A 16,179-nucleotide genomic window follows, 5' to 3' on the forward strand; every position below is an offset into this window, starting at 1 on the left:
TAATGTCTGTAATTTCAATTGAATTAATCTAAGGATTTGACTGGAAGTCACTTGTAGTTCTCGTGTTGCTTCTGGACCATTTACTAAACTCATGTAGGGAATAGTGTATGAGGGTAAAGAGTTTAACAGTTTTTTGTAAATCTTTTTGTAAATTTGTATATACAGTAGACAGTAACAGTTCTAAGCTCCCTTATGAGAGTCACCACAAGATGGAGACATTTACTGGAAAATGTTAAATTTTATGAGCTCCAGTGAAGATTAATGTAATTATTATTAATGTAGTTATTGGCAGCTTGTCTGATCACTGGACTGGGAACCTTATGCTTTTTCACAAAAAGGAAATCAATGAAATACCCATAAAAAACAATGTTGTGCTAAAAACACAAAGGGATGAGTTTTTAAAACTAATAAACTTTGGTGTTAGCTTAATATTAGAATGAAGGGACAGTAACTGTTGTTGTGATCTGATGTGCCTTCTAATCATAGACTGAAGCGGAAGTTGTATTTTTGTAGTATTCTATACTGTTATAAAGGTTGAGTCGTTTAACATTGTATTATGAAATACTTTATAATTATGAAAATACCTGAGATTGCATAAGCAGAAAAACAGATCAATTGTCAGCAAACGTGTGTTTATTGTCTTCATATATGTGCTATTGTATTGTATGGTATATATGGTAATGGTGTGGTATTGTTTTCAAGTTTCCTGCAGGCCATATATGCACAGTATATAGTATGAGTTACTGTAATCTGTGTCATGTGACAATTCATTGTATGTCAGCATTATGTTAGGAGTGTTGGTGGTATAGGTGAACGTTTAAGGCATTACATTCATGTGTATGTAAGCTGCAGCCACCAACACCATAAACACTCATTTACAGATAAGAAGACTCACACCAACACATTGTAAGAATACAGATTTAATTCAAAACATAAAAAACCTTTATTCTTGGTTTCAGACATACCATAGCTTTACAGATAAACCCTTTCTGTAAGGACAAGGTTATTTTTTATTTTTTGAAAAAATCATTGCAAAGCACAGTAAGGCAGGCGACCAAGGTGACGTACTCCTGAAAGTCCACAGTGCCATCTTTATTTGCATCCAGATCCTTAAATATATTGTCCACCTGTGACTGGTTTTCAGCTTTCTGTAACAAAAACAAAAGTGTAATCAGAGATACTGTCAGTACAGTGATGTGAATTAAACAGCACATATTTATCTAAAAATATTTTTATAATAAGAATTAATACAAAAGAATTCAATTTTTTGATTGTTATTATTTAATAAGAATTATATATACAGTGTGTATATACATATAAAACTATATTAAAATGTCATAATTAAAGGAGAAATTATATTTTAACGGGTCAGTTTATGAAACAGTTTTGCAGTGCCTCTCACCCCAAGTATGTCGCCCAGCTCTGCATTGAGCAGATCCTTGAGCTCGCCTTTGCTCAGGGTGGTTTTGTCTCCCTCCTTTCCTGAGTATTTGTGAAAGGCTGCAATCAGCAGAGCCATTCCTTGGTAGATTTCTGTGAAATGAGTGTGATACAAAGCAGGTGTATCATAAATAATAATCAAACAAAGCTCATTGTTTACAGCATCTGCAATTATTAGTTGTGGAGATGTCAAAAAGTACAATATAAGAAATGTCATGCCCAGCAACAATATAACACACAGAACTGGTTACAGCCCTCTGGAGGCAAGCAGTAGGAAGAGAAGGGGTGGATCTTATTTGTCTGTAGAGTGGGAGTTTTCAGAAAAAGAGTCATAAAGAAAAAAACGTCAGTTTTAAGCACAAGCGGATTATGGGCAACACCCTACATACCCTTTAATTAAGACAGAATAGAGAGACAGAAACAAAAAGATCTACTTGATTTTGTCACTGGTCATTTGATCCACCATCAACTGACTAATTTTCCAGCCTCTGCTTTCTTCTCAACACACAAACTCTTAAACTATTCTACTAAATAATTAATGGCTGAAAAGCATATAACAAATAACAAAACTACCTCGAATGCCAGTCTACAAAGTTTGAACCCATCAAAGTCATACAGTGCAGCAGTGAGATGCATAAGTTCATTATAAGCTGTAAAACATAATAATAAATAAATAAATAAATAAATAATAGTAATAAAATAAAAGTCTCTTACGTGACATGGTGTTGCTGGAGTTCACGGCGAGCAGGAAGTGAAGAAAAATAGGACTGAGCGAGTGACCACTGAAGGAACGGACTGGGTGTTTTATGCAGAGAAATGATCCACCCCCGAATTCACGCCCTCCCACCGTCCCAACCCTTAACACACAACCGCACCTACATTTATGCCCCTCTCTTTTACTTTTACCTTACGATGCTCCCTCGCTCTTATTATTCACTCTCTTGTCGGAATCTCTTGTCCCTTTTGAGTCTTTAACTCCGCCGGCTAAACCAGCTTCTAACCGCACACAAAAGCCAAAAAGATTATTACTTTTTATTTACTGCGCTCCTCGTCGTGTCTAACAACGCCCCCTAGCGGTTTTAAAATCTCAGTAAACCACAGCATCTTGGGGCTTTACTGCTTTAATAGTTATCAAAAGTTGAGAGCTGGCTCTTCTTCGACGTATTAAAATAACGCGACGTGCGCAGATAGACAGCGTCAGCATCAAATCTTCCTAACAATTCACATTGTGGAATATTAACCACTAATTTCAAACACATTTCAAATAATTTAAATACTCTAATACTGGAATTTTAATAGAACTGCGACATGAATCGTTCGAGACACCTCTATAATATTTCTGCAGTTCATAGGCTACAGAAAAAGATGTTACAGGGGTGTTGCATTTTCCAAAAATAGCTTATTTTCCCCTTAAATTATGCCTGTTGGAACTTTAAAGGTACAGTGTCAGTTTGTACCTTTTTTTTTTTCTGTAAAAAGCAACTAACATGTCACAATCATGACATTTACTACAAAAATATACAGCTCTCTCACTAATGCATGTGAGACCCCTTTTGGTGGGGTGTGGTATTGTTTTGTATTGTAAGTTTCCTGCAGGTTATACTGTATACTCACTGTGTACAGTATAAGTTACTGCAGTCTGTCATTTGACAATTCATTGTATGTCAGTATTGTGTTATAAGGAGTGTTAGAGGTAGGTGAATGTTTCCATATGGAAATGAAGCATAGTTCTAATATGTCCAGAGGAATAACATGTGTATGTAAGCTGCAGCCACCAATAACAAAAACACACATTTACAGATATGAACACTCACACCCACATATTGTAAGAATACAGATTTAATTAAAAACATTAAAAACCTTTATTTTTGGTTTCAGATATACCATATAGCTTTACAGATAAACTCTTTCTGTAAGGACAAGGTTATTTTTTATTTTTGGAAAAATTCATTGCAAAACATAGTGATGCAGGCAACCAAGGTGATGTACTCCTGAAAGTCCACAGTGCCATCTTTATTTGCATCCAGATCCTTAAATATCTTGTCCAGAGCTGGCTTGTCCTGAGATTTCTTTAACAAAAACAAAAGTGTAATCAGAGATACTGTCAGTACAGTGATGTGAACTAAACAGCACATATTTATCTCACAATATATTTATTATGAGATAGAATAGAAAAGAATTCAACTTTTTCGATTGTTGTCGATATACATGTATATATATATATATATATATACACTATTAAAATGTCATAATGAAAAGAGAAATTATATTTTAACTGGTCAGTTTATTAAACAGTTTTGCAGTGACTCTCACCCCGAGTGCCTCACAACATACACAAAAGTGTAATCAGAGATACTGTCAGTACAGTGATGCGAATTAAACGCCATCAGTATTAGCTCACAATGCAATTATTATGAGAATGAATACAAAACAATAATAAATACAATTTTAATTATTTTATTATTTAATAAAAAAAAATAATCATTATAAAATGAAGCAATTTGAAAACCTACAAGTTTTCATTAAAAATATCATAATGAAAAGAGAAATCATATTTTAACTGGTCAGTTTATGAAACAGTTTTGCAGTGACTCTCACCCCTAAGATGTTGCCCATCTCTGAACTAAGCAGGTCCCTCAGCTCGCCTTTGCTCAGGGTAAGTTTGTCTCTCTCCTTTCCTGAGTATTTGTAAAAGACTGTAATCAACGTGGCCATTGCTTTCTGGAGTTCTGTGAAATGGGTGTGATACAAAGCAGTTGTGTCATAAATAATAATATTAATAATAATCAAATAAAGCCTATTGCTTAGAACATCCAAAAGTATTAGTAGTTGAGATGTCAAAAGTACAATATATGAAATGTCATGCCCAGCAACAATATAACACACAGAACTGGTTACGGCCTGTTGAGTCAAGCAGAAGGCAGAGAAGGGGTGGATCTTAACTGTCTGAAGAATGGGAGTTTTCAGAAAAGGATGGATAAAAAAATGACAGTTTTAAGAGCAAGAGGATTGTGGCTGACACCTTGAACATACCCTTAAGACAGAAGAGAGAAGAGAAAGAGAGAAAGAGAGGGATTTTTGTCAATACTCATTCATCCACCACCAACTGCCTCTTCTTCTTGTCTTCCCAACACTCTTAAACTACTGCCTTGAAATGAATAAAAGACATATCGGCCAATCAATTAAGGGCTGAAAAACATTTAACATATACAAACCCACCTTCAAAAAATCAGAAAATGAAGGCAGGGAATCCACACATTTCTAATTCATTAAATTAGTAGTGCAACAGCGAGATGCATTTGTTCAGTTTAAGCAGTAACACATTTCAGTAAAAGAAATGAAGTTTAACGCAGTTGAGCCAAATTGCTTGTGTTTTTGTCCTATTGGTGATTAATGTAAAATTAAACGCTAAAAATAAGACTATTTCTATGAGTGCAAATCATGGATTCATATATGAATTTAAAAAAAATAATAAAATAAATATAGCTGCAAGCAGCAATTACCGGGGTTCGAGCATTTAAGGTCTTTAAGGTGCTATGGAAAGTTGTTCAAAATGAAGAGATATATCATACAAATATAAGTGTAAGATCTAGTGTTTGTGTGAATAGATGAGCATTTTTTTGCCCAGTGAGTTTCGTTCCGATCGGCCTCCGTTAACCTTGTCTAATAGGTGCTCAAACTTCATAGGTCGATGGCGGCCATGTTTTTTGAGATATGCCAGTGTTCTCATAGACCCTTATGGCACATTGGACAGAGACACTGCATACCATTTTTCAGGTTGATTGGACTGACGGTTGCGAAGTTATAGCCATTTTTATGTTTTTTCTCTATTATAGCGCCCCCAAGTGGTCAAGCTCCGCAATTTTTTGGATTTGACCAAAGGCGGAGCTTTTACATATGTGTTCTGAGTTTGGTGATGATATGTCATTCTGTTCCAAAGTTATAGCCTTTTTACTAAAAGTGGCCCCGCCTCTTTTGAACGTTTTGGCGCCCCTTTGTGACTGTGAGTCAAAAGTTTAATTTTTTTTTGATAATTATTGATCTAGGGAGTCTGGAGAACTGTGCTGCAGTGGTTTGATCGAGATCGAGTGAATAACCTAAGACTAGTTCGCAAAAGTAGGTTTTTCACATATTTGTGAATATGTAATAAACGACTTGATTGAAAGCAATGGTTCTTGAGGCAAAGTTGCTCAGCATGAGGAGATCTATCATATGGTATGAAGTTCTAGTGTTTCTGTGATTATATGAGCATGTTATAGCAATTTAAGGCAATTTACTTTTGAAATTTCGTGTTGTTGAAGCCTTTTTAACTGTCATAGCGCCACCTATGGTCCGATCTCCATGAAATTTTACATGCTTGTTAAGAGTCATCTGACACATGTTTTCTCCAACTTTTGTAAAGTTTTGAGTTTTTGTTTAGGTTTGATAGGCTTTTGGGTATATGTGGCCACGCCCCTTTTCTAAATGACCCCGTTATAGCTACCCAAAGGACAAAATTCCACATTTTTTTGATAATTATTGATCTAGAGAGTCTGGAGAACTGCGCTGCAGTGGTTTGATCGAGATTGAGCGAAAAACCTAGGACTAGTTCGCAAAAGTAGGTTTTTCACATATTTGTGAATAATTAATGAATGATTTGATTGACAGCAATGGTTCTTGAGGCAAAGTTGCTCAGCATGTGGAGATCTATCAAATGATATGCATATTGTGTGGATGTGTGAAACACCACGTGAGTGAGGCACGTTACAGAGGCAAAAAACTCGTTAGCGCCAACTAGTGGCCGATTTCTTTCAAAATTCTTACAGACCTTTAGGGCCATGAGTCGAATATGCCCAGTGAGTTTTGTTCCGATCGGCCTCCGTTAACCTTGTCTAATGGGTGCTCAAACTTCATTGGCCAATGTCCTCATAGACCCTTATGGCACATTGGACAGAGACACTGCATACCAATTTTCAGGTTGATTGGACTGACGGTTGCAAAGTTATAGTCATTTTTATGTTTTTTCAGGCTTATAGCGCCACCAAGTGGCAGAGCTGTGCAATTTTTGTTATTTGACCAAAGATTGAGCTTATACACATGTGTACCAAGTTTGGTGTAGATATCTCATTCCATTCAAAAGTTATAGCCAAATGTAAGAATTTGGTAACGTTAGTTTTGGCATTCCTATTTGACCGTGAGTCAAAATTTCAACTTTTTTTTGATAATTATTGATATTCACTGTCCAGAGAACATTTCAGCACTGGTTTGGTTCCGATCCATCGGACATAACGCCATTTTGCGGAAAAACGAAAAATCTGCACCAGTACACTTTTGTTGGGCTTGACCCAAGGATTGCAACGATGTAAAGTTTTTAAAAAAATTCTACGAGCTATGGCCAAAAATGTAAAAAAAGTTAGTTTTTTGCGCTGTAGCGCCCCCGTTAGGCCGATTGGGCCGGTTCTTTGCGCCTGAGTAGCGAGGAGGACTACTACCTTCTGACCAAGTTTCAGCTCTCTAGGCCTTACGGTTTGGGCTGCACGATCAGTTTTAGCGCGGAATAATAATAATAAAAAAAATCCTAACAATTACAATAGGGTTTCAGCGCTACGCGCTCGAACCCCTAATAAAAAAAATCCTAACAATTACAATAGGGTTTCAGTGCTACGCACTCGAACCCCTAAAAAGTCTTTTACCTGACATGGTGTTTCTTGGGTTTCAAGAAATCGAATTAAAATGCACCTGTGTTAACAGATTGAGTGTTATATTTTTTTTTTTTTTGTCCTACTCTGGTCTACGCTCTCTCTCACCTATTGTTCATCCTCTTAAACTTTTGTTTACTTAATTATCCAGTTTGCAAAAAAAAAAAAAAAAAAAAACAGGTGGGCTTGGCATCTCGTTATCGGGAGTTCTCTAACTCAGCTGGTTAAACCAGCTCCTAACCGCACACAAACAGCTCAAACCTTAAACTTGAGCCATAGGGCAAATCCACTGTCAAGACCTGCCCTTGATACGCAGCGCAAGTTGGGTGTTTCTTGAGAACCACTTTAGTGAACTGTATGGAACCACTCAAATAATTCTATTCTAAAAAAAGAGTATGTGTAATAGTGGTTATGTTAAAAACTCAATTTGTGAATTTCATTTTAAGGCCTAAGCGCTTGTGTCTTTTGCAAAACTCTGGAATACAGGTGGGCAGAAAGTCAGACAGGTGGGAGGTGAGATTAGAACTGGCAGAATGTGGCTGGTTGCATAAACTGCAGAGCATTTTAAACTTAGCTGCATTAAAATGTTTTATTTGAATCAGAACGAAGATGGATTACCCCTTGGCTAACTGCTAGTTGGCAAGACTAGTTCTTCAGACATAGTCTTAACATAGTGGCTGTGCTTATGCAACTGGCCTAGTGTAATTTTGGCACGCAGCTACAGGGCACAACTTAAACCATTATCAGGCAATGAAAACTTTATATCATTAATCAGAAAAAGATGCCATGAATATATCGCCTTACACTGTGTTGCAATCATAATGGAACCACTTCAGCATTCCTGCATGTTTTAAGAGCACAGGGTAATTCTCTAGTAATCTAAGCATGCTAAAAACCAATAATATGGTCATGCTTGGTTTGTTTAAAAAAAATCATGTAAAGCTGCTTATCTGCATGTGTGAAATGTGAAAGATTCAAAAACAAAAACAACAACCAAAAATGCCTGTTTGCGGGTTGCGTGTTTTTATGCATACCTGACATTGCAGTGCTTCATGAGAATGAAGTTACGCAAAAAGCAGTCATTTTTAACATCTTATTTTGTGAAGTGCATTTTTCAAGAGCATTTTATTCATAGTAAAGATTAAATTTGCATCTGAAGGTGGAATGTCATCATGTTTTTCAGTCAAAAAAAGGGTCCCACTTTATATTAGGTGGCCTTAATATGGAAGCCCATTTCCGGCACTGAATTAAAACAAAAAAATAAATAAAGTATACAATAAAGTATAAAAAATAAACTCACAATTGTGACTTTTTTTTAGAGTTGTTTATATGAGTGAGTTTATATCTCACAAATCTGACATTATAACACGCAACTGCGCTATTAACTCAGATATAAACTCACAATTCTGAAAACATCAGTCGTTTTTTCCTCTCAGAATTGGATTTTATAACTCTTAATTGTGAAAAAAGTCAGAATTACGAGATACAAATTTGCATTTTGGGAGAAAAAGTCAGAATTGTGAGGAAAAAAGTCAGAACTGCGAGATATAAACTCGCAATTGTGAGAAAAAAGACAGAATTGCGAGATACAAACTTGCATTTTAAAGAAAAAAGTCCCGCAACACGCAACTGCGCTTTTAACTCAGAATTGTGAGATGTAAACTCACAGTTCTGAAATCCAACTTTATAACTCATAATTAAAAAAAAAAAAAGAAAAAGAAAAGTCAGAATTGCGAGATACAAACTTGCATTTGGGAGAAAAAAAGTCAGAATTGCAAGAAAAAAGTCAGCATTGCGAGGTATAAACTTGGGATTGTGGGACAAAAAGTCAGAATTGCAAGATACAAACTCGCATTTGCGAGAAAAAGGTTAGAATTATTTTTATCTATAAATTCTGACTTTATATTTTACAATTTTTGCAATTCTGAGAACATATCAGTCCTTTTTTCCTCTCAAAATCGGACTTTATAATTTGTAACTGCAAAAAAAGTTTGCATTTGGCAGAACGTTCTGGAAAAAAAAGGCCTATTTGCATGTTTGGGAGCCTTTAATGCATACCTGACATTTTAATGCTTAATGGGAAGCATGTTATGCCATAAATCAGTCATTTTCAGCATTTTATTTTTTGCACAGCCGAACAAAACTACAGAAAATGCTAAGGACAGAAACCAGCAATGCAGGATAGAAAAATATGCAAAAACTGCATGAATTCTGCTTTTGAATCCCAGGTCACTAGGTGGCACAGTATAAGATATTATCCTGTATTACAGCTGTTGAAGGGTGAGAATAATCACTGTTTCCACTGTGTTGATATGTGTTGGGTGTATGCTAGTTGCAGTTTGTATTATTAGCAACACACTGCTAAAAAAATAAGTAAATAAAGACAACAGAGTGTATAAAGTGAAAAGGAAGAGTGGGTGAGGATGAATAGCAACAAAAGAACATGTGAAAGGCATTTTAAAGGACTAGTATTTCAGGACCAGTGGCAGAGTTTGAAATGAGAGTCAGAAAGAAAAAAAGAAAAAAAAAAGGGGGCGGAGGACACAACTGGCCTCATTTAACCTCCGTCTTTATGTAATACAGTGATGGTGACTCACTCGGGTAGAATTTCAGCGTTTTTTTTTTTTTTGCCATAGTTGCTCAGTGAATGTTAATGTTTAACTTTTTTAACACATATACAGTTTGATATGGACTGTTTATTTCTCTTAAAGGGATACCAAAACTGTCATCATCTACTCATCACAGTTCAAAGATTCTTTAAAAATTTTCTTTTGTCCTCTGCAGAAGAAAGTAAGTCATACATGACGAGAAACACACACATGCAGACCTACATGTTCATATGCTCTCTGGAAAAAAACAAAAAAACAGGGTGGTACCTTTACAAATGCCATTTAGACACTGATATGTACCTTTAAGGTAAGGTAAAAAAGGTACAAAGGTGTCCTTTTTAACAGATCATTGCCACAGTGTTAGCTTTTGTACCTTTTTTCTGTGCGTGTAAAATGGCAACTTTATGCAGCAGCAGTGAGAAGACAAACAAGAACTCATGATTAAATCTCGTGGAGTCTGTGGCCAATTTCCTTGTGAGTCACCATCCAAAAACATCTCTGAGTAAGTGGGACCTCCCTGGCGCCATTTTGACCACGAGTGTTGGTTAGGATCAGCTTCAGCCCCTCAGTGAGGTGGGTGGATGAGAACGTGAGAGGAGAGAACATGGCGGAAATACTTGTTGTGGAGGTTTGGAGGTCGGTCTTGTGCAGATATGCTTGTTGTTGAATAAATATGCATGGCACAAACATCTTGGCTCTGCTTAAACTGAACCACTTATTGTACTGTGTTGACATAGCTAGAGGACAGAACACAAACACCACGACATACAACACAAATTCCCCTCCCTTTCCCGTTGCTAACGTTAAATATGCACAGCTGCGTCATTAATAAGAACTTCAAGCAAAATCGAAAAAAGATGTCAGCCTAACAGAAGACACATTTTCTCTTTTGCTGCAATAATGAACATGCATCAATTAGAATGCTGCTCACACAAGAGAACATGTAGAAACATGAATTTGTTAAAGCGCATGCTTATTTGCATAATGTCTAAAGCTGTCCGTTACAGTAATAAGGGAGACCAGGATGTCACACAGGGAAGTTGGCAAAAGGCCTATTTTTTGTAAAGGACAGATTGGATTGTTGTCATATGTGCATTTAATGGTATAAATGCATGCAATTTAATGGCACTGTAACAACATAACCTGCTACTGGTCGACGTGTTTAATAGGTTTCTGCCTAAAAATCCCAACTATGCTGACAAGAAAAGAGAATCTACAGTTCAAATAGCTGCCGAAGTGACTTCTTTCATCAAGTTAATTAGAGAGAGCCTGTTTGTGTGACTCAGACAGCAATCTAAAACATTTCTAATATAGTCTTGTGAAAGGAAGCATCCGACACTGGCACGCAGCTGACGTATGTGTGTGTGTGTGTGTGTGTAATGAGGCCTGGGCTCATCAGAGAGACTTTACATCTATGTGGTAGTTTTAGAACTGAAATAAACCTCCTGGCCTTCTCTCCTGTGTAATATTAAATAAATAAAGCAAGTATTGTGTTTGTGTTGATTGTGTGTGTAATGATGCTTCCTATAGGAAGCGCTTCGTGTTTCGCTTCTATTCTTCTGTTTCTCCGAATGGAAAATCACACACCATCTTCACACTGGCCCCCACCACTCATGTCTCGCACTTTCTTTTTGTTTCGCTATGTTTCTTTCTACCTCACCTCCTTTCTCTTTCTCTCTGTGGGCTGATAAATTTAATGTTTTCCTGATGCCAGTCTTATTTCCACTCTGGCATGGTGAACTGTTAAGAGGAAATCTTCCAACTTTCAGCTGCATGTCCTTGTGCTGTTTTCTGTATGCTCTTGTGTGCTTCCAAAATGTTTTCTCTGCTCCTGTGGCACTAGAAATTATCTCTCAAATGAAGATTTGTTTAGTTGCCATTTTCAGTTTACACTGGGTACACTGTCTCCGAAATGCTGCATTACAATCAGATTGAGGCGAACTGAACAATGGCACACAGACTACACTGGCACATATAGGCTATCTAAATAAAACATAAAGTAAATACAGTATCTGATTATACAGTTGAGGTCAAATGTTTACAATCTGCAAACTGTTAAAGGGGTCATTGGATGCGAATTTCACTTTTTCGTGTTGTTTGAACATTAATGTGTGTTGGCAGTGTATGTGCAAATCTGCCTTATAATAATAAAAATCCATGCAGTGGTTTTTAATGAATCTGTAAAAATAATATCCCCTTTTTCAAATTGAGCCGTTCTCAGATGCCTGTCATTGTGGCGTCACGACAGAGGCCGCTCCCACGATAGTTGATTGACATGAGCGTCTTACCTCAGATCAGCTGTAACAGTCCAACCTCCATTGTTTCGATGCCGGAGCAGGGATGTAAGTCAGACAAGAATATATTGAGGTGTTGTGTTGCTGGATGTAATAATGAACATAAAGGTTGTCATTTACTCCCGACATCTGAGCAGCTGAAGATGCAGTGGATTACATTTGTTTGTGAAGGGAATGCGCCTCTCAATCTACATAAATGCGTCTATGTTCACACAAATCATTCTTGATCCAGCTTCAACTACAGCAGAAGTGGGTATAAGGTTTTTTTATAAATCTCTGCAATTGCTTCCTAATAGCGTGCTAATTAGCAAATTTCGTGGCTAAATGTGGCTAAAGTAAACAGGCTTGTCACTCCACAGAGAGAAGAGAGGGGTGGGGCGAGCAGAGCTCATTTGCATTCAAAGGAATAATCCCTCAGAATGGGATGATTTTTGCAGAGCTCATTTTGACAAGGTAGAAAGGGTGTTGTTTTACACTACCATTGAGAATTTTTAACCAAAGTATATTATAGACTTTTCATTAAGACCCTAAAGAATCATATCAAGTTGTGGAAAATGGGCATCCGATGACCCCTTTAATTATTTTACCAAAATAAGAGAAGATCACCAACCTGAATAAGATATTTCACATACAAGACATTTATATATGGTCCACAGCAGAAAATAATAGTTGAATTTATAAAAATTAACATGTTCAAAGTTTATATACACTTGATTCTTAATGCTTTGTTACCTGAATTTGTTACCTCCACTTTTTTTGAAAACAGGCCCATTTTCCAACTCCCCTAGAGTTAAACAGTTGAGTTTTACCGTTTTCAGATCCATTCAGCCGATCTCGAATGAATGGATTTGAAAACGGTAAAACTCAACTGTTTAACTCTAGGGGGAGTTGAAAAATGGGCCTATTTTCAAAAAAAGTGGAGTGTTTCTTCAAGAGCCAGGGGGTGAAAACTTTTTGAATTTGAAGATCATAGTTGAAAAACAACTATGATATTTAGGCAAAATAAGAAAAATGTACACATCTTCATTCTGTTCAAAAGTTTACACCCCCTGGCTCTTAATGCATCGTTTTTCTTTTTGAACCATCAGTGAGCGTTTGAACCTTCAGTAATAGTTGCATACGAGTCCCTCAGTTGTCCTCAGTGTGAAAAGGTGGATCTCAAAATCATACAGTCATTGTTGGAAAGGGTTCAAATACACAAAAATGCTGAAAAACCATAGAATTTGTGGGACCTGAAAGATTTAAAAAACAGTATTAACAATCAAGTGTATGTAAACTTTTTAATGGGGTAATTTTTAGAAATTCAGCTATTATTAAAAGTAACATTACGTATGATCCCTCTTATTTTGGTAAAATAATTAACATTTTGCAGATTCTGCAAGGTGTATGTAAACTTTTGACCTCAACTGTATATCAGATTTAATCGGAACAGCCAATGGATCTCTTTTTATTCATAATTTATTTATATTTAATATTTATAGACCTATTTAAACCAGAATGTCATAGAGACTTTGTGGTTAGGCCCTTTTTACTTAGTAAGCAAACCAGTACTTCCTCACAAACAAGGACTTTTCCCCCTTCCAGCTGAATGGTTTTAAGCATGGTGAGAAACAGGTATGACCATAAAACCATTCCAGGCTGTTGTATTGTAAACTTTTACCTTTATGATGCGGTCATCCTCTCATTTTCTCCAATGTTTACCTTCAGAATCACGCAAAAGAAACCGTAACCGTGTCAACTGATCATTACGGCACAGTTTCACAATGAGAACCACTCGGCGCTATGGTGATAAAGAATATTAAATAACATGCTATTCAAATGGATTTTGTTCCCCTGCAACCCACCGTCCAATCTGACCCCAAACTAATTAAATGATCATGTTTCACCACTCTTATACTATATCTACACCAGATGCAACAGTTTGTGACAAAATACTATCCACCTTATTCTTCAATGCAGAAGTAAGCTCAAGGGCGAGACCTCCGGTTCATTAGCCAGTATAGGGAAATAACAAGAAAAATAACATCGTGCAGTAAACGGTAAAACTGTTTGCACTATTAAAGGGTTAGTTCACCCAAAAATGAAAATTAGCCCATTATTTACTCACCCTCAAGGCAACCTTGGTGTATATGACTTTCTACTTTCAGACGAATGCGATCAGAGTCATATTAAAAATTGTTCCAGCTCCTTCAAGCTTTATAATGGCAATGTGTGGGTGTTTTTCTCTTATCAGTCCAAAAACAAGTCCAATAAAGTGCATCTATTCTTCCATTGTGCATGTGCTGCTCAGAAGTGACAAACACGGACGCACAGTGGAGTGATCAAAACAAAACAACGGTCACAAATTAAAAGGACAAAATGAGGATTTGTAAAGAAAATTGTTGGAGGATTTCATTATGAGCCAAAAGTAGACTGCTTTTCCTTTGCTGAAGTCTGGAAAATTTACTTCCTTTGCTCCTGTAAACAAATGTTGGTTTTCACATGACCCACCGGTACATATGCAACACCGACGCCCGGAGCTGCTTCTGTGTACAACAGTTAGCGCAAGCTAGAATAAAGTGATTATTACATTTTAAATATGGATATTTTTCTTTACTCACTTTAAAGGCCTTTATTCACTCCCCGGAGCCATGTGAGGCACTTTTTATTATGGATGGATGCCCTTTTTGAACTTGCTTTGGACTGATGAAGAGAAACTCCCGCCCATTTAAAGTCTGAAGGAGCCAAAACATTTTTTAATATAACTCCAATTACATTCATCTGAAAGAAGGAAGTCATATACACCTAGGATGCCTTGAGGGTGAGTAAATAATGGGCTAATTTTCATTTTTGGGTGAACTAACCTTCAGCCAGTGTGTTCATAATCAAGATAATCCATTTTACAATATGGTAAAACAGACCAGTTTGCAATATCAAGCAGCAAAATGGGCGACATGACAAATCCCTGAAAGTAAACTAAATTCAAACAAAGCTCATAAATAATTTGCAACAGTCGTTTTGTCACGTCCAGTGTAGACAGCCTCTAAAGCTGTTGCGGTGCGGTGTGACGCAACAGGAATTAAGCAACCGTTGCAAATCATGAACAGAGTCATAAATAGAGCGAGGCATCAGTTTACAGGGATTTGTCGTGTTGCGTCGCGTAGATCACTGATTGTAATGGGTTCTATTGTATTTTGTCGCGTCTGTTGTGCACAGGGTGTCAAACACCAAACACAATCAAGAGAACAGCCCAAAAATAGTGTGTGTGGCTTTCTCTGTACCACATTGCCTATCGTGCCACTTTACCTCCATAATGGCTATGGCTGCATTAACTTTATCAGCCATTAATCTCCACAGACCTCTCAACCTACCACAAGCCATTTAAAAAAATTCCACAGGATGTTTAGTTGTTTTGTTTTTTTTGCCTTGCTCTGCCATGTTTATTGAAGAAGTTAGTAGAGGGCACAGTTCAAAAGAATGAAGCATTTGATAGACTATTTTAACAGTGCAGTTTTATTCTATAGTTTACTGCATCATTCAGTTCAGGTAGGCTATATTTTTACTTTTGTAGGACCCCGAAAGTTAGTAGGATTAGTAGGAATACAGGTTACTTGTGCAAAATGATAATGAAATCAGTAGGCCTTTGCATTGTCTATGACAAGGTGTGTCAGGCTCCTTTGAGATTAAAGCCCTGGGGTGTCTGTTAGTGTTAATGTAGCCCTGCTTGAACTGTCACTGGATGTGCACCATTTACCTCCACTCAATTCTACAAATCCATGTTCGTGTCAAAAGCCTGCAGTCAGTGTTTGACCGGTATTATCTCATAGTTTTCTCAATGCAACTCTGAAACCTTATATTACAATGCTTCCTCAAATTACAATCTTTTTAGGGTAAATCGCTCCTGCTGCAGCAGTTGTACATTGCTTTGCTAAATGAATATAAATGTGTATTGCAAACTATATTCAACATTTTGGATTTTATGCTTCTATTTGTCTGTCTTTGTCTTTTTTCGTTCTTGAAGCTGAACAGTTGAAACTGTCACCACATCACCACACCTAAATCATGCCACATAGCAAAAAAAAAAAAAAAACCCAGAACAAAAGAAGAATGACAGGGTGGGACAGAAGCATGTAAAGATTTTCAGTAACTGCATTTGAGCTCTGAATGTTGTAGGCTACA

At 36.8% G+C, this 16,179-nt stretch overlaps 2 protein-coding genes across 3 annotated transcripts; both read right to left on the minus strand.

Moving 5' to 3' along the window:
* Positions 1 to 904: 904 nt before the first annotated feature.
* Positions 905 to 2,322, minus strand: icn2 (ictacalcin 2). The gene is made up of 3 exons (XM_051131276.1): positions 2,155 to 2,322; positions 1,403 to 1,533; positions 905 to 1,148 (listed from the first exon to the last, which is right to left on the minus strand). The coding sequence occupies exons 1-3, from the start codon at positions 2,159 to 2,161 to the stop codon at positions 1,011 to 1,013; spliced, it is 276 nt and encodes a 91-aa protein (XP_050987233.1). The 5' UTR covers positions 2,162 to 2,322; the 3' UTR covers positions 905 to 1,010.
* Positions 2,323 to 3,369: 1,047 nt separating this feature from the next.
* Positions 3,370 to 10,194, minus strand: LOC127178416 (ictacalcin-like). 2 transcript variants are annotated; one of them, XM_051131277.1, is made up of 3 exons: positions 10,101 to 10,194; positions 4,039 to 4,169; positions 3,370 to 3,509 (listed from the first exon to the last, which is right to left on the minus strand). In XM_051131277.1, the coding sequence occupies exons 2-3, from the start codon at positions 4,153 to 4,155 to the stop codon at positions 3,372 to 3,374; spliced, it is 255 nt and encodes an 84-aa protein (XP_050987234.1). In that variant the 5' UTR covers positions 4,156 to 4,169; positions 10,101 to 10,194; the 3' UTR covers positions 3,370 to 3,371. The 2 variants fall into 2 exon arrangements, with proteins under 2 accessions (XP_050987234.1, XP_050987237.1); XM_051131280.1 differs by lacking the exon at positions 10,101 to 10,194 and having other exon boundaries at positions 4,039 to 4,289.
* Between the last annotated feature and the right edge of the window lie 5,985 nt (positions 10,195 to 16,179).

The sequence above is a fragment of the Labeo rohita genome, chromosome 16 (genome assembly GCF_022985175.1).
Source record: "Labeo rohita strain BAU-BD-2019 chromosome 16, IGBB_LRoh.1.0, whole genome shotgun sequence".
Classification (NCBI taxonomy): domain Eukaryota; kingdom Metazoa; phylum Chordata; class Actinopteri; order Cypriniformes; family Cyprinidae; genus Labeo; species Labeo rohita.